The 25,905-nt window shown below is 42.8% G+C and overlaps 1 protein-coding gene across 1 annotated transcript in view; it reads right to left on the minus strand.

The window, feature by feature from the left end:
* Window positions 1–25,905, minus strand: part of NRXN3 (neurexin 3) — a 1,011,514-nt gene that overhangs the window by 930,325 nt on the left and 55,284 nt on the right. Inside the window, exon 3 of the mRNA XM_075753769.1 lies at window positions 7,795–7,812. Within this exon, the coding sequence (XP_075609884.1) occupies window positions 7,795–7,812 (18 nt within the window). The remainder of the gene's footprint in view (window positions 1–7,794; window positions 7,813–25,905) is intronic.

Below are 25,905 nucleotides of genomic sequence, written 5' to 3' on the forward strand. Positions count from 1 at the left end.
GGTTCAAATGCCTGTGAAAGTAAGTCTCCCTGAGAAATGTTCTGACTCTTTCTGCTTCTTGACAAATTTGAAATACAACAGCAGCTGTCGTATTGTACGTACCTCTTGATCTTCTAGTCTCGACTGGACAATGGAAGTAGGGAGATTAATGAAAAATAATGCCCCCCACACACAATTTTTCCCTTTTGAAAACAGGAAGAAAAAGGAGGGTGGACTTGGAGATATAGCAAAAAAACCCAATATTATCTCCTAAGTTGTCCATTGACACACATCCTTATTTTAACAAAGAGAACACCAACAGAATTCTAGATTCATTATTAGATAGAATAATAATATAAATAATGAAATAACATATCAGCTTTTCTCATCTGAAAATTTTCCTCCCTTGCAGTTTAAAGTAGGAGTGAAAATGAGTGTATTTATCTGCAACAAAATGTCATTAACAACCAAAACCTTCAACTATTGAGATCTAAAATCTGTGACATTTGCAGCGTGTGTAACAAAGGCCCCAAATTAGTCACAGTAAAATCAACACTGAAAACGTGAACTGACATCATTGTCTCACCTTTACATCAGTTTCAAGACATGACAAGACACTAAAACAATTTTCAAATCATAAAAGTCAAAGTCATCTCAAGGTGGCATGGGGTAGCACTTGCTATTGGACTACAATAAACTAATAGGGCATCCAACAAACGAATGCAAGAGGTGTGAGAATTGTTCAGACCTGCAAACTAGACCAGATTTTGCCAGAACAGAGGGAACACCTATCATCATGCTATCTGGGCATCAACCATAGAGGCCAGCAAAGCTTTCAGCAGGCTCAGGATGCTAAATGAACTGATCGGGCCCCAAAGCATGTTATTTGCATATACAACCTTTATTTGTGCCAATAGTCATCCCATTCCAGGGGAATTCTGTAAGAAAATCTGAGTTTCCACCTAAATCCAGGTGAAACATGCTTTCCTTTTAATCTTAGATTTGTCCAAAAAGAAATCCTGATTAAAGCCTCAGGGTTGCAAACCCAGCCAACATAGAACTGGGAAAAGGTTGACACAAACCTGCATGAGCCACAGTGGTCAAGGGGTTGTGTGCTTTTTCTAAACCAATCTAATCATTCTTGTAATAATCTATTGGCTGGGCACAACTGCTGCCCAACCAAAATGGTGGGTAGCATGTGCTCTGGAAAAGGTTTAGGAAAACCTCAGAATAAATACTCAAAGTCAGAAATCTGGTGACCTGCTATTTCTGAATTTCAAACATGAGTGACAGCAAGAACAAGCGCATGGCTTCGGAAGAAGGTTCTCAACAGGTTTCTTAGATAATGACAAGCATCTGCTTGTGCTCAGTCTCTGGAGCCCCAGTTTCTTCAAACTTTCAGCAGTAATGTGAAGAGAAAGTGGCCTGCTTCTTCAGAACATTGGTTTGTTATTAAAATAATATGTCCACTGCTGAGGGCAGGCAGACATATAAACTCTGCTCTCTGGCCATGATTTATGCCTGCCACAACTGACTCTTCCTATTTAGGTCTGGGAGGCTTTTTAATATTTCTTTAACCTACTACAAAATCAGTATTATTTTCTTAAAGGTTAATATTAATCTCCCTTGATCTCAAAGTAACATTTCAAAGAACTACTCTTTTTTTTTTTTTTTTTTTTTTTAAATTGTGAACCATCTGCTTTCTATATCCAAAAGGTAAAATTAAGTGGCTCTAATTGTACAAAGTATCGAGGGCCAACACTGGATTCTTGTGAAGCCAGAAGGACATTTTAAAAAGTAGCTTCAGAGTACAATGATATGAAAGAGCAATGCAGTTAAACAGCAGTCCTCATCTTTAAGGACTTACTAGGGGCAATTTTCAGGGTGTAGGAGAAAATGAAGGAAACCTTTGAGGCAGTTTGAACATTGCCCCCACTGTCCCTCCCCCCTCCACTCCCCCCCAGCACCACACTTGGGTACTTAGCACTTAAAATGGAAAAATAAAGCCACGAAACCTAAGAAAGTGGGGAGAGCACAAAACACAGCTGAGAGTGACAACTGATTGCAGCAACAAAGGAAGATGGACTCCTTCATCTAGTTAATTATAGCTTGTCCTGTGTTACTGGGCCCATGCTCTGGGGGTGTGCACGTGTGCGTGGGTGTGCGTGCACTGCTGAATTGCTCTGTTAAGGCAGGCAGCCTCAGTATTTCCCTTTTAATGATGCTGCCAGATGATTAGCCCAAAAGCTCTTAATGAATGGGAAGAGAGACTGCCAGAGCAGCAGCAGCCCAGCTCTCCCCCGGGGCAGGCTTGCCCACAGAGGAACCTTTCCTGGGTATCAGGCTCCATGACCCATTCAAACAATTACAGGGCCAGCTGCAATGTACGTCTGAGGCAGGGCATCGTGCCCTCTCGTCCAGGATATACATGCAAATTCTTTACAGCAGAGCTGAAGAAAGAAATCATGTAAACCAGGGATTCTTCAAAAAATAAAATTACATCAACTATAGAGAAGAGCACTCTGATGAGTGATGGAGCCTGTTGTTTAGACCTCCTTTCCTAATTTCCTAAAACTGGTAATTCCTTAAGAAATAGGCTTTTTTTCCTCCTCTGAGCTTTTTACCCCAGCTCCATCAGCAGTTCCCTTTTCTAGTCAGGAAGGAGAGCTAAGAAGTCCCTCATCACTCATGTGGTCCTTCTTAAAATAGGCATCTTAAGGTTTTCTAAAACCCAAAGACCAAGGAAGATTCCCTAAGAGTCTCCATGTATGAAAAAGAGGGCATTCCAGCAGGGCCAAAGGATGGGACTTAGAGGGAGAAGCAAAACAACCCTTGTCTTGAGAGATGTGAAGAATGGATGAAGAAGAAAAATCATTCTGAGACCTAGTTCAGACCTTTTACCTGCTAGATAGGTCAGCTTTGCCAAGAGGATGACCTGATTCCTTGGCTGCTGGCATACATGGTGCCTGTTTTTTCTAACTGAGCAAAGCAGTAGCACAGGCTGAGGAGCAGTCATTTTTGTTTGATTCAACCACAATATGCACAACAGCCAAGGGCTCCTCACAGGCCCCAGCAGTGAGGCCAGTCAGGAGTGCAGTTTTGTTATTGTAGCCGGAGGCCCACTTCCAATCCAATTACACACAACAGCTGTGCTAACTCCTCTTTTCCATCCCCTTTGCTTCCTCTGCTATGTAATTCCAGAATAGGTTTTGTCATTATCAGAGGCAGTGAGATAGGGTGAGTGGCACCTACTCTGAGTGATCAAAGGAATAAGAGCATGAGGTAGAAGCCAAAGAGAAAGTTGTTTACCCCAACAACTATGGGCAGAAATAGTGATCAAGCCACACTATCTCCTTTCCCCCATGGCAGAAACAGTATTCTGACATTGCACGTGGCATATTCCTAAAAGTATTCACACAGGGAGGGCTATGAACATGGTGGTGTTTGAAAGCATGAAAACAAACATGCAAGTGCTCGCAAAGATGGCCACATGCACAAGAGAAGGTGAGGGTGCATGTAAGAAGACCTGAGGGTGAATGCATTTTATGGCTGACCTATAAGAAGATGTCTATCACTGCAAATCAGAGCACCTGATCAAGTAGGTGCACAAGTTGGGAAAAGAAGAACTGTTAGGCATGGAATAGAATTCTTCAGCTGGGTAAAGACATCTCTGACAATATATATGATAGAGGTAAAATCCCAAATAATACAGAGCAGGTGAACAGGGAATATTTTTTCCCTATTTGTCAGAACACAAGGAGTAGGAGTCACTGAATGAAATTCTCAAGTAACAGGTATAAAAACAAGTGAAAGAAAGTACTTTCCACATTTGAATGATTAAACAATGGGACTTATTATCACAGGATACTGTGGAGTTAAAAAAATATAAGTGGACTAAGAAAAACCAAGACTGGACACGTCCAGAGAAAGTATGTCCATCAGTGACTGTACAACATCACAACCTGGACGCAGTATCAGGTCAAAAAGTCCTTAAAACAGTGACTACCAGAAGCCACAAAGGTGTATAAGGACAAGACCAATGCTAACATAGTTTTTTTAAACTTCTTCCAAAGCATCCACTTTCATAAAAAGACACTTCTGGGCTAGATGAATTCTTGCTCTGATTCCAGTGATCACTACTGCCATATTGTTGCAAATGGGAGAGCATGGAGCTGAAAAACATCACATTTCAGTGCAAGAGAATCCAATTTGGTGACAACGCCTGTACAAAGGGCATGCAGGAATGAAAACAACAGTGGCACCTATGAAGAAGACCACAAGCCTATACAAACTGGTTTCAAATACCTGTGTGAGTGGCACTGAAGATATGGCATGGGTGGATTCTTACTCTGACCTAGTACCTTCTGCAAATAGGAAACTTCAGATGGGCTGAAATACAATTTACACATTTTCATGCCCAAAAAGCAGAGTTCAGCTTCAAGGAAGCAGAAGCCAGCATATGGGTACTGCTTAAATGACCCTATGACATGAAGTTAGGGAGACAGACTGAAACAGCAGTCCTGAGATGAAGAAGGGAAAGAAGCATTAAAAGATGGAGTTTGAAAGATTAAAGACCTGGATCAAAAAAGTGCTAGTATACTTATGCCTTCAAGAATCTCTGTATCCTTATGAAGGGGTTGTTCAGGCAAACAAGGACTAATCTTTCCTCAGGGCCCTGACTAACTAGGTCATTTCTACTGGGTTGTGTCCATTCAGTTATATGCAAACTCTAGTCAGCAGTAAAATCATGACAGCAAAATGGCCAGAACTTCATCTCTTACCCGCCTCCCCATGAACATCTGAAGATCTCTCCCACAAAGGGGACAAGCGTAGCATGAATAGGAAAAGCACTATTTAAACTTTGACACCCCCTAGGTATCAGTACCAATCACCATAAAGACTCATATTTAGTTCTTTCTCCTGCATATATTCTTCCACAAAAAAAACCTGAGACAGTAGCATATCACTTGCTCCTTGATCTACTGGTCTTTTCCCAACAATTTGTCTTTCAGAACCTAGACCACTGGCAAAGAGTAGAAGGTGCAAAAAAAGGGGCAAATATTGTGCTGAGGTGACAGAGGCATCCATTCTGGTCTGTGCTGTGCATCACTCCCCAGCCAAGGCACTTAACCTCTGTAATAAGGCTCTTAACCTCCGTAATTTTCAACCCAAGATCTCTAAGCATGTTGTGAAGGTGAGATGAGGCTGTAGCTATAACCCCAAAGAGAAAACTGAAGTACTGAAAGGAGAAGTTACTTCTCCTCTACACAACACAGTGAGTCAGTGACCCAGCTGAGTACAGACAGCAACAGTCCCAACTCCAGGGTCCTGCTCTAAATACTTGACTTTGCTGCTTACAATGTGGTGGTGTTATTTTGTAACCAGGGACATAACATTTGCAGGACAGCTGGGCTAACATCTGACAAACTCCTTTCATTTGTGAAATAAGCCAGATGAGATCTTCAGTTGGCTCCTGAAAGATGCGTAGCATGCCAGCCTCTTACTGGAGTACTCCTTCTTCACAAGCAGAGACCTTGGGAAGGCTCATACTACACATTGCTGTTTACTTTGAACAAGACCAACTTCTTTGCACCTTGCGTGAACCGCATCCAGCAGAGCCCTGTGGTCCCCACTGCTACCAGCCCCAGCCTGTTCACAGCTACCTTCTCTTACTGGGGAATTAGTTCTAATCACTCTATTCAACAATACTCAATCAATGGGCTCTTTACCGCCCTTCTGCTGCCTGTGGGTAAATAGTTACCACTAGCTCATAAAATCCCTAATTAGTCTTGCAAACAGTGGATGGTTAAAGTAACCACTTTGACAGGGGCCCAGAGTCCTGTCCTCACAGTACAGATAGCTGGATGGCCAAATAGGAAGAAAGCCTCTGCACAGCCGGGCAGAGGGGAAGTGCACACCCAAACCCTCCCAGTGGTCTACATTGCTGCCCAGTCATGCAGCAATGCCGGGGTTCTCCCCAGGGGGAGCTGAGCAGAGGGATTAGACTGCCTAGGAGTAAACAGAGTTACAGAGCCCAATAATGAGGTGTGGGTAATTGTCAGACTGAAAACATACAGATGAGTGCGAGTGCATGGAAAAGAGCATTCATGTGTGACCAGAAAGCCACGTGAGAAAGAACACAGCAGTCCTGAGAACAAGAACACATGTATGAGCGATGAGGAGAATAAAAAATGCACATCCAAGCATATAAATTAGGAGAATAAGAGGGCAGTGGGGCAGAAGAGCCCACTCAGAGAGCAGAAGGATGGACCACTCCAGGCTGCTCACAGTAACAGCAGCATGGTCCTGTCCTGGTTTCGCCACCTCTGCTTGGGCCCCTACTAGTGATGCTGTCGTTACCTGTACACTGTGGCAACGCTCGTTCATGGCATAATATCATGAGTCCTACTGGTAGAGGCCGTGACTTCCCAATCCAACCATCCTCCTCTGCCTCTGCCACTGACACCAACAGCTTCAGGATGTGGTGGAGAGACCCATGACCCCAAGCCCTTGGTGCATGTCCTGTCAGATCCTGCCAAGATGAGAGGACACAGGAGTTCCTGGACACCTCAGACTGGGACAGAGAAGGTCCATGTTCAGCCCCATGAGTCACTGAAAAGATTCAATGTTACGGTTGACAGAGTCTTTCTTTCCAAGGCATGCCAGGCAACATTTGCCATTTGGCCACTTCCATCCCCATTGTTGCCAGCTGAGGTCCGTGCAGACTGCAAAGGACCTCAGCAGAGCAAAAAGGGGGCTGATTAGAGAAGCCAAAAGGCTAAATATGCAGAGAAATTACCCGAGCGGCTGGCCCTCACTGTGCCTCTCTGAAGTGTTTCACAAAATCTGATTATCCAAGTGTAGAAAAGAAGCAAATTGAACACAGAACTCACTTCAGGTCCAGGTGGGGTTTAGCAAAAGTTATGCAGAAAGCTGAGAAGGAAAAGAGCATCGACTCTCCCATCATCTCACTTCAGCCAGGGCAATGCCAGCTGCTTCCCTGGGCTCTCATTTCCATTTCACATAATGATAAACCAGGTGGAGCTGCCTGACCATGAGGTAAAAATTAGTTTCTTAAGCTTCAGTGGCAACAGGATGTGGACTACAGCATAAGGTGCTCTAGATCAATTAACCCTTGTAGCTGAAGTTGGGGGACTCAGATCCTTTTGGCAATGAGAGACCAATCTGAGCAGGGAGGTTTGGAGTTCTCTGTGGTAAAATGTTTCCTTGTGGAAGAACTCCCTAAATAAACAAGCACATGAAACACACATTCTTTTTTCCTTTTAAATGAATCATTTGTGCCCTGTCAGGAATTCAAGTTTTGATACCTAAATAACACATTCACATTCATCCAGAAAGATACTCACTGGGTTTTAAAACCTAAAATAAAACAACAAAAAAATCTTTATTAATGGAAATGAAACTCAACAGGTTATCAGGGGGACTAGCAAATGGAGTAGACCACAGTAGGAGAAGGAAAATGACTGAACTAGATTTGTATGCCAGCCTACACACAGAAACAAACTGTATATAAAGCAGCGTTCAATGCGAGGTAATTAGCAACACAAGCAACCATTTTTAATGTAATTTTCATTCAGAAAACATCCCTTTAACTGACCAACACAACGTAATCCCTGGAGAGGGAAGTTTGTGACCTTTGCTACTATGAAGCTCTCCTTTTAGCAAAGACTTTGAAATCCAGACTCCGTGATTTCAGTATGCTCTCAGGAAGCAGAATGAGATTTCTGCCCCTGGTAACTGCCCCCCACCACTCCTTAAAGAGCAGCCTTTCAGTTCAGCAAAAGGAACGCTTACCTGGAATATGATTGACATCTGTCGAGGTGTTTTCGTGGCAAGCAGAAGGGAGAAAAGGAAAAGAAAGAGAGAGAAGAGAGAAAAGCCATTAGAGATGCACACAGCAACTCAGCATCCTTGCATGGAAATCAATTTCATGCAGAACCAAAAGTAATTAGGTTTGTTTGAAGGCCACCCATCTGCAGCCAAGCACCCAGCCATGCAAGGGAGGAGGCACTGGCTCCCTCTCCGCTGTGCATGTAAAAGTGAATCCACCATCATATCTGTCCGGAGAGAGAGTTCCTGGAATCAGATAGAACCAAGCCACGTCAGTTCCTGTAAGAATATTGTTTAAAATATTCTACTGTTTTTCACACACAAATGCAAAAGAAAGAAACAAAAAACAACCTGCCTGCAGTAGGTTTCTATTGCACATAAATTCAAGCAAGTTTTCAGAAAAAAGAAAAGAACCTGCTCCCCTTTTATGAGGGGCCATGTGAATTTATGACCAGGTACAAGACGCTCAACATAGTCCCAAAGTCTAGAAGACAGCCCATTTCTTTTCATTCCTCTTGCCCATCATTCCCAAAACAACATCCTTCATTGCAGACAGCAGCATGGGTGGGGGAGAAGGAGTGCCAGAGGCTTGCACATCCCACATGTCTTTTCACAAGATACTGAATTCAGACCAAATGTCACTCGGTATTTTTCCTCTTTGTGACGTAAGACTGCTTTTCAAAATCAATCACATAAATTGCAGAATAAATTAGTCCTTTAAAAAAGAAAGAAGCAAGACTATATAAGTGATAGTATCAATCACAGAAAAGGCATATCTTTGAATGCAGTGTCTGTTTTGGACAGAGCCCACCAATCCCAAGAATGTACTTTAAAAATGCTTCTCCTAACTTTTTTAGCAGCCCAAGTTTAGTCGTTCTCTGAATAGCTACACTTATCATAACACCATGAAGGAAGAACCTCTGAAATCTCATAGGATTAGGCTAGATAAACATTTTCATTCCAAGGCAACCCTCCAAAGAAAAAAAAAATGAACCTGCTTGAGGAAACAGTGGGGCCAGGTCCATAGGTAGCATTCTTCCCTGGAGGCTTGCACCTTGCCCAGGAGCTGTGCTGCTGCAAGTATCACCTTTCCAGAAAGACTTCAAAGCAATTAACAATTTGGGCTACTACAGGTCCCAAACCACTTCTGCCACAAGTCTAGGAGCATGACACGCTGGGTGCTTTGGCTACATACCAAGGTCTAAGAATGTATTCTCCTTCCCCGAATATCCTCTCCAATTTCCATCAGTATTCCCCCCTTCCTGTCCAAACCAGCTGCATTGCTGTGAAACCAGTCCCACTTGTCTCCCCAAGACACTTGCATTTCAGTGGTGAGTGATTCCTGTGAATGTGGCTTTTTGTTTATCACTTTCTGTTGCTTTTTGTTTATCACTTTGTAATGGCTTCAGGATCATTTGAGGAAAAGTCCCTGTGGTGCATCACACATATATCAAGCCATCCTTCCCTAAGGAGGTAATAACCCAAATAAAACAATGCACAAAGAGGGGAGGGACTGTAGCATCAACTCATTTAATTTCTGTAGCTTCTACTAAACATATACCTCAGATCTGATGAGTGTTATTTGTTGCCTCTCCTTTTTTAACACATAACTGTATCTAAGAACTGGTGTCTTGACATGCGAGCGTGGAAGGACACTTAGCACTGAAAGTTTGCCTGTAAGTAATTATTTTTAGGTAGGAAAAGAAAACAAGCGTCAGGCAGCAATGCATGCATTGAGGATGGAAGGCTAAAGGAGGTGAGAGCAGGGGCAGAAGGAAGGAGCAGACCTTTAAACACCACTGCAGAACATGAGCACGATGCCAAAGAATTTACAAGTCCACTGCTAGGACTTGAGGTGTTGCTTGGGAAAATCAGTGGCAGTCAAAGATGATCACACATTTCAGAAGAGGAGCATCATAAGGTACCGCAAATGTTTCTGATAATCAAGCAGCTGCCCCAAAGCCTGTTCTAAGCAGATACAAAGCTCTGGACCCATGTTGTCCTCTCAGCCTCCCTGCATGCCTGACAAAGGAGCAGGCATAGCTGCAGCCCGGGCTACCTCTGGGGCCCAGGAACAACAGGCAGCCTCACCAGGGTGTCTGTGCTCTAGGAGGAAATCTGTGGGATGTTTAGGGAATAAAAAGGATCAGCAGATAGAGAGGGCAAAGGAAAGAACTAACCAGGGGTGAGCAGGGGATAAACACATTAAGCAAATAAGAGAAGAGGTAGTGGGCTGTAACTGATACACTGCTTGAAATAATACTTATTTAACTGTGCGTGAATTAAACAGGTCATGAAGCTGTTAAAAAGGGGAACAATGAAGTGTTCAGAGCCACACAAGCATCTCTAAAATGTAGTTTCTCAATGGCAAGTAACAGGGGGCAGACAGCAAGGGGATTTCCCTTTACCCATATTTTTTGTTCCAATGTCCCTAAGAGCAAGCATTCCAAATCCTGACTGGTTTTACTCTTAGCTTTCTTTTTGCTGTATCTTTTTTGGAAAGTCTCCACCCAACACAATTTCTGTATACACTACTTGCATCAGAAAAGTCACTATTTGCATCTCTGTGACACTTTTGCAGTATTTACCGATGTGGCAGCCCAGGTCATTAGTGTTACTTCCCATACTAAATACAAAGGGAGTTTCTTGTATTGCAGACACCCCCCCATGTGGTATCTGCTGGCAAATGCTGATTTTCAAATGGTGAAAGTACTTGGGTTTTATTTTAAAACACAGATGAGAAAGCACTGCTTTCTTCGTGAAGACAAAAAGGGCATATAGCCAGTCAGTTCTCACAAAAGACCCTACAATAAATACCACTGTGGCATACAGCTGAAATTGCCACGCAAGTCCTCATGGGAAGTCCTGTAACACCTCTGCAGTGTGGTGTGCCACTCCACTGTGGTGCACAATTAAAACTGCCTATATTGACAAAAGGGACCCTTAATAAGAAACCTCTGATACAGTACCTTATGGCTGGTGGCTCCACAATTAGAAGAAATCTAATGTCTCCAGAAATGTAGAAAATAGAGATGGCAAATAGGCAAAGTGACTGGCTATTTGCCAGGTCCTGCAGTTGGGTCACAACAACCCCATGCAATGCTACAGGCTTGGGGATGAGTGGCTGGAAAGCTGCCCGGTGAAAAGGGACCTGGGGGTGTTGGTCAACAGCTGGCTGAATATGAGTTGGCAGTGTGCCCAGGTGGCCAAGAAGGCCAACAGCATCCTGGCTTGTGTCAGAAACAGTGTGACCAGCAGGACTAGGGAAGTGATCGTCCCCCTGTACTCAGCACTGGTGAGGCCGCATCTCGAATACTGTGTTCAGTTTTGGGCCCCTCACTGCAAGAAAGACATTGAGGTGCGGGACCATGTCCAGAGAAGGGCAACAAAGCTGGCAAAGGGTGTAGAGCACAAGTCTTCTGAGGAGCAGCTGAAGGAACTGGAGTTGTTCAGCCTGGAGAAAAGGAGGCTGAGGGGAGACCTTATCACTCTCTACAACTACCTGAAAGGGGGTTGTAGCCAGGTGGGTGTTGGTCTCCTGTCCCAAGTAACAGGTGACAGGACAAGAGGAAATGGCCTCAAGTTGCACCATGGGAAGTTTAGATTGGATATTAGGAAAAATTCCTTCACCAAAAGGGTTATCAATCATTGGAACAGGTGGCCCAGGGAAGTGATTGAGTCACCATCCCTGGAGGTATTTAAAAGATGTGTAGATGTGGCACTTAGGGACATGGTTTAGTGGTGGACTTGGCAGTGCTAGGTTAATTGTTGGATTTGACCATCTTAAAGATCTTTTCCAACCTAAACAATTCTATGATTCTGTAACAAGATTTGAGGATCTGAGTTGACTCTTCTTCAGATCCTGTTATCTGAGACGTCTCAAATTCTCATCATGTTTTTCTGGTTTGTTTTCTAAAGGACTATTAAAATATGTCCCCGCTCTCTTTCTCTTCCATTAGCACTACCTTCCTGTCCTCACAGGGACCTCCTACCTGCCACGGGGACTGAGGAAGTACAGCATTCCCTGATTAAACAGGGACCATGCAGAACCCATGGCTAACAAAAAGCCCGGTGACCATGGGACTTACTGTTGTGCAGATGGAGGTTTCTCCACTTTCTCCAGTTCAGAGCACTTCAAATACAGAAAGGTCTGCCTCTTAACAAAAGACAAGGCAGAGTTTGCTTTAGCCTATACACAAGAATCCATTTATTGCTCCTTTTTAAAGGGCTGAGCCGCAAGCCAGTGTTGTTTGCTTTTGTTCTTTGATGCTAATAGCTGGATTGAAAAAGGGATCAGCAGGGCTGCTGCCTTTGTCTGGTGCAGCCCCAGCCATCTGGGTGGGGTGGAAGGGGAAGGAGGAGGATGAAGGGGAGCAGGAGGAACAAGGCAAATATTATTATAGCTCAGATCATTCCTGTGCCTGTAGAGGAAACATCTGAGATATTTTTAACTCCAATATTTTTAACAAACAGTTTAGCAATAAGGGAAGGTGTCGTGAGAGTGCACTAGTGTCCAACTAGAAGACAAAGACAGCACAGACTTTCTGTGCACAACAGCCCTACCCATACACATCACCTTGACCTGAAAAGACCTGCTTTTGTTCCCATCTCCGTGGTCCATTCAATCTTATCCCCCAGTTTGATGAGGGAGCAAAGTATTCATTAATTTGATGCTTCATCAAACAAAGTGTTCATTTCAGATGCTGATTTGGCAAGTGGTCTCATTCCATCCTAACCTGGTTTGTTAAGGTAAAGGTAAACTTATGGTCCTACTTCACCGCCCATGCCAAGCTGCTGGGGGCCAGTGTTGTTGGTGCAAAACTGTACAGACTCCTTATCTTTCTCTTCAGGACACAGTGGTTCCTCCAGGAGAGGACTGCAGAGATGTAAAAAGAAATAGCATTGACATTGTATAAACAGCTTCTAACAACAATTTGCTTGGGTAAAGACGGGCTCTGTAATGAGGTCAATTCCAAGCATTAGCACAACATCCCTGTAGTGCCCATCCTCACACAGGAGATAGGAGATTGTTGTATTTATGGTTAACTAGGTTAAAATCTTGGCTCCATTAAATTCATAAAAGACTTACCAGTTACTTTGATAGTGTCAAAGGGATTTCATCCCTCATACTTGACATTTTTTGTGTTACTCTGGTAGCAGGCTCCATCCCTGGTATCCTTTCACTGATTCCAATGGAATTGCCACAGAAGTATATCTGACCAATTCTATTTAATCTGCTAAATGTTTAGGATACTGAAACAAATCCAAGACCACTCGAGCCTATGATGTCTTTCACTGAGCTGCACACTAGGATCATGAAGAACTTCACAGTACTAGCAGGTGTAGGCCTTATTGTCTCACTTCAGAAGAATAGGACCCTGTAATTTGTGTTAATGGAGTGTTGAACACTTCTGATTTTATTCAGTAGAGACAAGTGGTGACACATACACAAACAAGTTCATTACAATCAATTACATTTCTCTGTGTCCTTTGTCCTATGGGATCTCTTAGGCTTCAGTCTCTCAGGAATAGTACTCACTTGATATGTTGCATAGAATTGCAGACATTTGTGGTACTGTGCCTTTGCACAGCTAATACTTGGGATCTCAAAGCACTTATTAGCTGTGAATATAGGAATCATTCATCCAGTACTGAAACGCAGCCAGCTCTGAAGTGAAAGAAACAGATGTTTAACAGCTTATAGGAACACCATACAGCAGTTGAGCATGTCAGAGTTAGAACAAGAACTACTTAAAGAGGCAGAATGAAACTTGGCTGATTCTACTAAAAGTGCCATGTGATTTTAAAGCACTCCTGATTTAAATGAGGTGAAGGGATTTGATTTCAAATCTTATCTGAATGATTAACAGTGATTTGATGCCTTCAATGCTCTTCTCCATACTGTGTGCATTAATGTCGTGGGCAGCCTGCCCTCTCCACAGGGTCAAATGTGAAGTTGACTGACACATGCCTGAATATGTCACTCTTTAAAGCATATGTAGTCTGAGGGGATGCTGTATCTACTAAAGAAAATGGACTCTTTACCTCAAGGGGCCAAGCTTTCTCCTCTCAGGCAACTAAGATACTCAGGCAGAGTGTGCACTCTAGCTAGCTGGGGAGACATCTGCAAGCCAATATGGTTTCACTACAATTGTGTAGCCATTTAGAAAAGTGCTTTCATATCAACATGGTATAGGTGGATTAAGTATACCTGCTGCTTTCAGAAACCAATGCATAGAGTTACTTAGCTCCAGTAAGAGTTAAAAAAAACAACAAAAAAATCTTAGAGAAATGAATTCATAATAATCCCTCTAATTAACTCTGTATCATTACTATTCTTAGATAAAGCTGCTTGCTGATTTCATGGCTTTCAGTGAAAGTACGATCCTCTCCCACACATCCCAAAAAATATGTTCATGTTCATTCCTCGAGGCCCTGGCTACATTGCTGGGGAAAAAGTCAATAGTTCTGTAGCCTACTACTAGCAAAAATCCAACTGGAATTTAATTACTCAGTGCCCTCCAAACAATCTGTTGATCTTCACTTAAACTGCCTAGACACATTACTTAAGAACTCCAGGATGAAGTTTCTTTCTATGTCATCCTAGGTTTCTGAGCACTGGAGGAAATAGAGGATTTGCTCCCTGCTATTTTGCACAGCATGTCCATACAGCTCCATTCAGCCAGTTGTGTTCACAGTCTTGTGCAGCACACACAGATACATAACTGTAAAAGTTCTGAAGGGCAGGTGCAAGCAGAAAAAACCAAAGTGTCCTCTGTATTCACCATAGATAAAATGAGAAGGAACTTATGATGTAGAAAGGGAAGGTTTGGGTTAAGGTTAGAAAAATTTGGTAGCAACAGGGTAGTGAGGCTCTGGAATAGCTTGGCTACTGGGAGTTAGCCACCAGCATTGGAGACTATTAAGAAAAGATTAGAAAACAAGTATTTCTCATTAATTTTTCAGATACACCTGATCTTGTCTTGGAAAGACTAGTTGGCCCTTGAGACCTTTTCCAATCCCATTTTCTACAATTTTATTATCTAATTCAAAACGCACTCTCTCCAGACAATTCCGTCAGTAACTGCTGCCGGGCTTCACAAGCTAGGAGCTCAGTAATGGAGCAGGGCCGACACCAAGGCCAAGCCTCTGACATGCGCAGCCAAGTGCAGGTACTCAGAGAAGACTCAAAGGAACTGAGAAAATTCACAGCACCCTTATTAACAGCTTCCAGCAATAACAGACTGGTGGAGGTTGCATCATGATCAAGATGGTTAATGGTCCTTGATGGACTTTTCCCTCCTTGAATTTGTCTGGTCTCTTCTGGAACTAGAATTGATCTGGTGTGAAACAGTATTTTTGTTTGTTCATTTAAAACCTGCAGCTGAATATAATGCATTGGGCATCCCCTACCTGTTGCTTTATACAATGTTATGAATAAACATTCTCTATTCAGCATCACCACAGCACTCTTGATTATAACTATCTACCTTACCTCCTGCTTTAGCCACTTCTTTTCTAAACTGAAGAGTGCTGGTCCATCAAGACCCTCTGCATATTGCAGGTATTCTGTGCCTACAGTGAAAAGACATGTAAGTTATCTACAACAGGACCAGTTTTGAATTTTATCCTTGGGTTATTTGTACCAGGCCATTTGTTTAACTAGTATATTTCAGCACAGGTCTAAACCTATCGGAAGCCTGTCCCTCCTCTAGGAACAGAGAGTACTACACAATCTGGCCAAAAATCCAATGAGAAAAAAGCTCTTATTCTTGTCAGAAACACGGGCTGACAAGTTTATAAATAAGAAATACAGACTGTGTTTGAACAAATCAGTCTAAGAGCACTCTACTCTCTGGAGGTCCTTGTTTTTCACCAGGGCCTGGTGCAGATCCAGACCTCCTCTTGTCTTTCTGTTTAGCAGTATCATGCACGCAGCCCTATAAAGAGCACTCATCTGCCCCAGATTTCACCTGCAACACTTGGGCCAAGAACAAGCTATAGGTCCTTTGAAGGAGGAATAGATACCAGAGGACAAACAAAGCGTGTCATAGAAAAACATGGACACTCTGATGGTGTGTGCCCAAGTTACGCATGTACAGTACACAGTCTCCTCCAGAAACACTAAGATTTGTCATTCAATATTCCATGCAAACAGCAAAAGCTGCCATATGGTTCATCATTTTACATAGAAGTGCCAAAGCTTTTTCCACCTAAGTGACCACTCACAGAAAAAAGGGGACTAAATGACTTTCCTGCCTTTAGCTACAATATTTGGGACTACTATTTATAAGTCATTCATATATTAGAGACAGTGGCAGGGTTACATAGAAAGTTGTTTTTGCATTTTCAGCAGTAAAAAGAGGAAGATGATTTCTCTTTCCCTCACAGCTTGGATGAAACAAAAAACTATGGCCTTCTAAAAGCATACGTTGCTCATACTTCTGCCTGTTTTTTCACACTTCTATAACATTACCTAGGCATCTCTGTACCTGCTTCCACGTAAACACTTATGGCTGGAAACTCCAATCCTCATTCAGATTTCCCTTCTAGAGGAGAGAGCCTCGTGCTTTGCAAAGCCTTTCAAAAACTACTTGCAAGACAGTTACATTCCCATGGAGAGTCGCTTCCTCATGTTCTAACTACAGTTGAAACTAGCTTCCCATTACAAGCCTAATTTTTTCTTGACTTTAACAAGGACTAAATCAACCAATGTCACACTTTAGTGGCTGCATCATATCATAGCAAGAGATATTCTTGTAAGCTCAAGGTGACTCACACAACAGATCTTAGGGATACAGCAGCCAGTTTCTCTCCAATAGCCTTGCTATTTTAACTGATTTAGGCATCACAAAGGGACAGCAACTGGATGGACCTCCCTAAATGAAATACCATCCCTGCCAGGAAGGTCTTCCCTGGATTCATCAACATAGCTACTTCTCAGGTCCAGCAAAGGCAATAGTGCTAGAAGGTTATCAGAACATAAAGATGACAGGGAGCTTGTTGATGGTGATGCAGAACAGTGGACTTTCCCATGCTGATCGCCACAAAAATTAACCTATTTTTGAGCAGTATTATGGCTTACACCAAAGTGAACTAGCCATGTGACCTAAGAAGCTAACACTAGTTTCATTGCAGGCACTCTGCTACCTGTTCAAAGTACTGAAATCAGGCCCATGGTGTTTTACCTTTGTCTGCATCACCTGGAAGACTGACACAGAGACTGGAAACCAGGGCACTACCCACCACATGCCACAGAAGGAAACCAGGGCACTACCCATCATATGCCACAGAAAGAGAGTATCTCTCTTCCTGTTGAGCAAGAACCTGCACACATGCTGAGTATTTTCAGCTTTGTCTTGTTCTCAGAACATCACTGTGACAGCTACCAAAGGCATTTATTACCCCCAAATCCATAGCAAATTGTGCTGCCTCCATTCCTCTCATCATCCAAAAAATGATAGACAGGAATGAACTTTGGGCATACTCCCCGTGACATATACAGCACTGAGGATATTCAATAAATAGTAACACAAAAAACAGAAAAAGAAGTTAACACAAGGAGATTTGGAAAAAAAAGTGATAAGTAAGCAGAGAAAGGGCTCGTTAAGCCTATGAAGTGGCCCAAGCTATAATCTATTTGCTGTACCCAGCCTTGGAATTAATAAAACAAATCCCTTGATAAGTCTGACAGAGTTATTAGAGGATGTTAATATTCCCCTCAGAGCAATCTGAAGAAGCAGAGCTGGAGCCACAGAAGGCTGAGACTAGCCTAGTCAGGCAAGGATGGAGGGAGAGGAAAGGGGACCCTTCTCCAAACCCACCTGACTCTCATTGTCAGCATTGCTTACTCCTACCCAGCCTGCTCTGGAAAGTGTCAGAGGCTGCAGCACAAGGGCAAAACCTGCAAGGAGGAAACCTCCCCATCCTCACTTCTGCTGCCAACCTAATCTTAACGTGAGGCAGGAAGAGAGATGCTGCTCCACTGGTTGAGCTCTGTGCTATCTGAGCCCTTCTCTGCTCACAGCAGGCCTGGGTGCCAGGCCACAGCCAGGAGGACATCCCGTACCACTGGCCTCAGAGATCACTACCTGAGCTCTGAAGCAGCAGCAGCTTGTGCAGCCTTGGAGGGCAAGGAACACTCCTTTGCCTGGTTACACCTGGCACTTACTAGTGCCATACACCAACACTTGTGCTGCATCCATCTGCAAGGCACACAGATGTCCCACAGAAACTGAGAGGTGGCATTTTCCACGTTACAAGGGACCTCTAGCAGGCTCTATGCAATAGCCCAGATATTGTATCTTCAATATCATGGTACCTCTTTGTTGGAAGGTGTCATGGTTTTACCCCAGCTGGCTGCCGAGCACCACGCAGCCACTCGCTTGCTCCCCCCCCCCCCCCCCATCAGGATGGGGGAGAGAATTGGAAGAGTTAAAGTGAGAAAATTCATGGGTTGAGATAAAGACAGTTTAATAGGTAAAGCAAAAGCCGTGCGCACAAGCAAAGCAAAAGAAGGAATTCAAGCACCACTTCCCATCGGTAGGCAGCTGTTCAGCCACCTCCAGGAAAGCAGGGCTCTGCCATGCGTAACGGCTACTTGGGAAGACAAACACCATCACTCCGAATGCTGCCACGCCCCCTCTTCCTCTTCCACAAGCCCCTTATAAACTGAGCATGATATCATATGGTATGGAATACCCCTTTGGTCAGTTTGGGTCAGCTGTCCTCTCTGTGTCCCCTCCCAATTTCTTGTGCACCCCCAGCCATCCCGCTGGCAGGGTGGTGCGAGAAGCAGAAAAGGCCTTGACTCTGTCTAAGCACTGCTCAAGAACAAGAGGTCTATATAACAAAAACATCTCTATATCATCAACATTGTTTCCAGCACAAACCCAAAACATAGCCCCATACTAGCTACTATGAAGAAAATTAACCCTCTCAATACTGGTTATCACTAATACAGAATCAAATCTAGGTTTATTACAGGATTCAGACTGGATTAATTTATAACTCAGTTCTGTATTGGGAGCCTTGCAGAAGACACCATATTCAAGCCGTTAGTGATCTTGGCCAGGCCACATCTGCTCTGTTGGGCCTTGAGAAGCCCGTACATTAGCAGGAGTAGCCACTGCATGGAAACCTGCTGGAGTGTGCTGTGTGCTGGTGGGTATTATGACAGAAATAGCATCCCAACCCATCAGGAGAAGATTTATGATTCTGTTTGCTACACAAAATAAAAGGCACTGCAGCATGGGAAGGAGGAGGAAAATCCATCCAAAGTCCATCTGATGCTGCATGAAAGCAAGGTTCCTAGCCTCTGAAGTGATATAAGATTTACTCGCTATCTATATTCCTCTTTTTATTATATCTTATTAAAATGTCTATTTTATTACACCATTTGTTGTTCAGCCTTCTTATTTAGGTTTGGAAAAATCCCTGCATGCTATCTCTTGCTCTCTCTCTCACCCACCCCCTCCCCAGTGCGGAATAGCTCTAAGGAAAAGACTCCTCAGAAAAGGCTGCCACAGTGCTGGTTAGTCACCTGATGCCATCAGTGTTAAGATTTGTGCTTCAGTCTGTGTCCTGGTTTTGGCTGAGGTAGAGTTAATTTTCTTTCTAGTAGCTGGTACAGTGCTGTGTTTTGGACTTAGTATGAGAATAATGTTGATAACACACTGATGTTTTTAGTTGTTGCTAGGTAGTTGCACTAGTCCTAGACTGCACTAAGTCAAGGACTTTTTAGCTTCTCACACCCTGCCAGGCGCACAAGAAGCTGGGACAGCACAGCCAGGACAGCTGGCCCAGGCTGGCCAAAGGGATATTCCCTGCCATAGAACGTCATGTTCCCTATACAACTGGGGAAGCTAGCCGGGAGGCAGGATCGCTGCTTGGAAACAGACTGGGCATTGGGTTGGGTCTTTTTTCCTCCATGTGGTGAGCAACTGCATTTGTAGATCACTTGTTGTTTTCTTATTACTACTACTATTCTTTTCATTTGTCATCCTATTAAACTGTCTTTATCTCAACCCACAAGTTTTTTTTTCCATTCTCCTCCCCATCCTCTTGGGAGGAGGGAAGGGGGAGCGAGCGGCTGCCCAGCAAGGGCTAAACCATGACAATAAGTTTCTCTGGCCAAGGAACCACTCACAGTCTCCTGTTCTAAACACTCATCTCCCTGAATTGCCTACTGATTTAAAAATAAAGACCATGATCTTGAAATTTACTTGGTATCTATAATGCGCTTAGCATGCCTTTGGGTTTGCTATAACTAAGTATCAACTAATTATTGATTCATTCACTCCGATTCCAATTAGGATGGAGTTCCAGTGTGCCTGTAAAGTAAGAACTCTATTTATTACACATAAAAATATATAGTGCATGCTCCTCCGACTTACAATAATCACCCTAAATACAGCATGAGTAATCAGAAGAAATGGATCTTCTTTTGCTCTCCCTCCTACACCTACATATCATTTTTAGAGTATGTGTTAGTGGGTTTTATATTCCATGTTATTGCTGTATTTGCTGCTGCAATATATATATTTAAATTAAATAGAAGTCATCAAGAGGTTCTATTGGAACATTTGCCTTGTTTATTGTTGAAAGGCGCTGCTTGGAAAAGAGTAACTGCTGACTTAAGTAAATGTGAAACATAATGACGGGAAACAGCTGCATTCTGCATCTTTCAAAACACTAAATTTTCTTGTGTGAATGTCTAAATGTAGACCTCCAGTCTTCAGCGGGATCCATGCAGATGCAGACCCAAGTGCATAATCACAGGGCAGGGCAGGACCTTGTACCTACTGAATTCAGCAGATGTCTCTCTTCATTGAATGGACTAGGATCAGGCCCCTAAAATTACGAGCACTTGCATGCAGAAGAATTTGGGGGTTGTTTTTTCTATACACAGTCCAAAACACTTTTGATTAATGCGTTAACATAATATACATAAGCTCATAACCAGAACAACAGAAAACAGCCAGAGAAGGTGTAGGTAAAAGAGCTGTACATCTTTTGGTATTAAAAAATGTTTTAAAATTTCTACTCTTTCTTAAATCTGTGTGCAATAAATAGCTTCCATGCTCATTTTCTCACATCTGTTATACAAAAGACACTGCTGAGCAGTATGAATCTTTTCACCTCCAAGCCACTACTTCAAATCCACTGTATGTCAATAAAGATTCAAAGTTATTCCCAGCTAGCAGTCCTTCCATGGCCTAAGTGAAAGCAGATGAGTGGAGACCTCGATTCATATCCTGACTGATTTCTAAATTCCAGAAAAGCCACCATCATAATAATTAGCTTCCAACAGTACACAAACGTGTTGAGCACTGTATGAACTGAGAAAGCACAACCCCCCCATCAAGAAGACTGCCAAACACACTGTCAAACACTAGCACTAAATGATACTTCACCTGGGTCTTAAGCACAGAAAGAACACAATTTACTGTCTTATTTCTAAATGCAATCTCTCTGAAGAAAATTTCCACTAGATGCTTGGTGCATGAGTAAAAGCTAGTACCTCTCCTCCAGGAACTGTTATTCCTCACCAGCCAGGATCCAGCTCTAAGTGTTCATGCAACAAAAGCATGGAAAAGGAAGGTGTTAGGAACAGCAGCATACGTCAGGCTGTTCCAGGGTATTTGTACCTCTATGTCTGTGATGAGGTTATGGCAACGCACAGCCCTCTCTTATTCCCTGAAAAATTCAGGGCCCATAACTGCAGCATGAACCAGGGAAAGCTGTTCAGCTTATTCTGATTACATCTTAGAGAGATTCATCCACTGTCAGGTGAGTAATCAGCCCCATACTTAAAGAGCTAATAAAAACTTCCTTCACTAGGGAGACACAGCCCTGAAACAAATCAATAACCATTAGGGAGCAGAGACGCAATTCATCTTTGGATTTCAGTGATGGCCATAAGCACTATTGCTGAGAGATTTGGAAGAGGGACTGTACCTTCTTTTCTATGCCCTCTAATTACTAAAAGGGTAATATCTGTTCTCTCTTCTTCAAGAATATGTCAGTGTGGATCCCACTGGAAATAACTAAAAAGCAGTAGCCTTCCAGGACTGTAGGAGAAAAGTATTTCAGCCATATCAAGGAGTGACTGAAGGACGATATTCCTGAAACAACATCTGATCTAGCTGCCTTTTCAAAGACATAATGTTTAATAAGATAGAAAATTGATTATTCTGTATTACCACCTCACAACATGTTGCTGAAACAGGTAGTAACATTTGTTTCTGAGTTCACAGAACCACAGAATCACAAAGTAGTTGAGGTTTGAATGGACCTCTCCAGACCATCTATTCTGACCCCCTGACTCCCTCAGGGTCATACTTGAGCAGGTTTCTCAGAACATTCACTGGCCAGGTTTTTGCTGTCTTCAAGGATGGAAGAATATGCAACAGTTGGTGAAGTGTGCCTGGATATGCAAAACAGCCTACTCATTTAAATGAGAGCTGGATATAACCTCTAAGTGGTTCAGAAAGGTGTGTCTTTGATGGGCTGGATACAGCTATAAATACACAGGGAGGTGGTCCAAGAGATGTACTCCTTTCCCCTCCACAGAGGAACAGCACAAATAATGATTTGCAGAGAACCCCAAGGACACAGTAAGAATGAAGTTGAAGTTGCATCTTTTTGCAATTGAATGCTGCATGATAGAGCTGAAGGAGCTGAAGATGAGTATTTGTATTAGGGGACATCCACAAGAATAAACATTCAAATATAATACAGTCTAATGCTGCTTCAAAGCAAACTTTAGAAAGCAGACATTGAGGCTGCAGGCAGAAGTTAAGCCTCTAATGAAAAAAGTCAGTATAACGTAGATCCTGAAGGATTACAAATACTGGTAATACTGAATTTAAAACAGAATACATGATTGGATGTAACTGCAGAAGTATGTGATATGCTGATATTGTTGCAAGGTGAACCCCAAGAACTGAATATTAATCCAGCATGTTGCAAGAACAGCATGTAGAAACCATCTTTTTACCACAGGTTTCCACAGGTTCAGATAGCTTTACGCAGCTCCTATTTAAAACTCATACTGTGAGAAGTAACTCCTCCTGGATGAGAACTTGTTGGCTTGTATGAAAATCTCCTGAATCTGTAAGAAGCAAACTAGTAGTCATATTCAGCCACTCACCTCCCATCTGTCATACACAGCAGCCACTCCACTAGGAACACTATCTGCAGGTCATTCTGATATACATCCACGTAAGAGGGAAGAAGGGTGGGGGCCTGCTGGACATCTAGACAGGTATGACAACCCAAACACTGTCTTTTGGTAAAAGTGATCAGGAAAATCATAGCCTTGTACCGCCTAATGCTGGATAGTAGGCAGCATACATGGGGAAGTAATAGAAAACTACATAGTTGCAAAACTAAGCCAACAGAAACCTAACACAGGCAGTAGATGGAGCAGCAGATGGAGCACATGGTATCTTCCCTTAAAAACAAGTCTGTCATGAAATATCTATATTAATAGAATGTATAGAAGAACATTTATAAGGGCTCTTTCAGCAGCCACCAGTTGCTGGATATCAAAAGTCTGGTGAGGAAGCTTGCCAGCTTGGAGGCGTAGAGCAACAGGGTTAATAACACTATATCCAGATCCTGATGATTTCTCAGTGAGAGAACAATTAAGTAAATTTCCCTTGCTGTTTATATAATGCAGCATTATATGGACATATTGCTTCTCAGCCATACCACAAAAGAACTCTAAAACAAGCAGAAACACTATTGCATACCAGCCTGACAACTTTCTATTCCAGGACATTACTTGTAACTTCATCTCCTTCCAAGAGCACATTACTCACCACTGCAGTTTGCTCAAGTGGATATCTGTGCCTTATAGTAATATTGCCTCAGAATGGTCATTATCATTGTCACTGTGTGGAGGACAATAAGGAACTTTCTTTTTCTCCAGGACTAGTCATAAAAAGGAGAGGTGCAAACATGTGATCCTCTTGCTTTTATCGTGCCTAGACACAATATATTGACCTCAGCCACACTCCAGGCGGCCAGAGGTGAAACCCAACAAATAGTATCAGTTGTGCACACCACTATTTGAGAGGCACTGATTCCTTCTTACCAGTGTAATACAGTTCAATCCCCACTTGTAAATTACTAGAGAAAAAGAAACTATCCAAGAGGAGGATATTGCCTATCAGTCATAATGTCCATGAACTTAATTGCTTGTTATGGGTGAAAGATTAACTGTTATAGCTTCTATCTACTGGGGGAAGTAGAATATTCTTCTACTCCAAATGCTGAATGCTTGATGAACCCCCACAATTACATGAAGAGTCAGAGGGGAAAAAAACCCAACAGGCCTTGTGTTAGGAACACTGAGGTCAACAGCACCACTCCAAGGTATGTCCTACAGACTGGGTAATGGTATGCAAGAACTGTGAGCTAGTCAGTCTTGAGCTTGGACACGTCAGTGGATAAAGGTCCACTTTACTATCCTAAACTTCAGACAGAAGACAGTATGTATGTATCTGCTAGGTTCCTTCAGACCTGGAATAGGGAAACAACCTCCCTTATCATTTGGTGTAATGTGGCATGAGCAAAAGCTGCTTTTTCACTCCTACGTAATCTCTTGCATGACTCCCAGGGAAAGCAACACCCACTTCTATTGGAGGCAAGTTTTCTTATGAGTGACACCCTGAAAAAGAATGGGGGAAAAGTTAAAAAAAATTAAACTGGTCAAATAGCTGCAGCCATACCATGATTTACAAAAGAGGATGAGGCTGTCTCCAAAGATTTATTCACTAAACTCTGAAAGTGCTCCTAATCACCACTGCAAATATGAGGTGTATAATGTGTGTGGGATGTATTATTAGGGAGGAAGACGATTGTTATCCTCCAGTATCTCACTAAACTTCTTGGCATGATATTCAGGTTGCTAAGAAAGTAAAATCTGTTGATCTGAGAATTGCATTCACTGCAATTTAATGACAAAATGCAAAACCCTAGAAAGCCCCAATTGGGCCTTCTGGTATTTCGGAATATGCAGTCCTGTCCTGTATTACAGCTAGAAAGTCTCAAGTGAAAACATTTAGGGTTGGTCTGAACCTCTAATATTTAATATTCCATGGTAGCACCTTGCCACCATGGTAGACGTAACCATAGTGTCTGGGATGTCCAGTGCCATCTGCAGGACCACCTTGGCCATTCACCTCTTTAATAATGTCTAAACATGTTTCCGTTTAAAATATGGTAAATGACATGCTGCCACCTTTCAGTAGTTCTTCAGAGTCACGTTTGGTTTTGACTGTTCCTTATTATTTTACAAGATCTCCTTCAGGAAATGCTTAACTATCACGTAAAGAAATCATATGTTGCCAGAAGTAATGACTACAGACATATTCAGTCCCACAGGAGGAACTAGAGTCCCTTCTCCACTCATTTTGCACTGGGTATTACTCAACTGATGCTGGCAAAGAGCTCTGGCATGCTCAAAGGTGCCTATTTATTACTATAGTAATTTTGGTTGGACCATCTGACATCCTGTAAGCTATACTTGATATCTTGATCTCCAGAGTCTCTGAAACTCTTAAGAAAAACTTCTGAGCACTTAACAGAACCTCAATATACCCTTGGTTGCATGATACTACTTCACCAGATGACAAGGATATAACAGGTTCTTTGGCAGTAAGCATCACTACTGCTTTGTCACTAGATCTTACTCTTCACAGCCTTTCTCCATACCTACGGGTAAAGCCATTTTCTATTGTCTCAAATGCAGTGCAGAGCACCTTTTTATCAACTCCAAGTCGCTCAGCAGTGCACAGTCCCATGACATACAGATTATGGTTGGTTTGCTGGACACTGGCCAACTTTGGGCTGTTCCTGACAAGGTTTGAGGCAGGACCTTGGCAATCACCTTAGAAATACGGGACCTGGCTCCAGTACCAATGATGATCAAGACAGCCTCGGTTTTGCTGCCTCAGCACGTGAGTAACATAAGCTCTGGCTGATTTCTGCCTGCTGTCTTTTCCACACTAGTTTTTCCTTTCCTGTCTGCTATAGGAGGCCCTGAACAAAGCCACCTCATTTGAG

Source organism: Balearica regulorum, chromosome 5 (assembly GCF_011004875.1).
Source record: "Balearica regulorum gibbericeps isolate bBalReg1 chromosome 5, bBalReg1.pri, whole genome shotgun sequence".
NCBI classification, from domain to species: Eukaryota; Metazoa; Chordata; class Aves; order Gruiformes; family Gruidae; genus Balearica; species Balearica regulorum.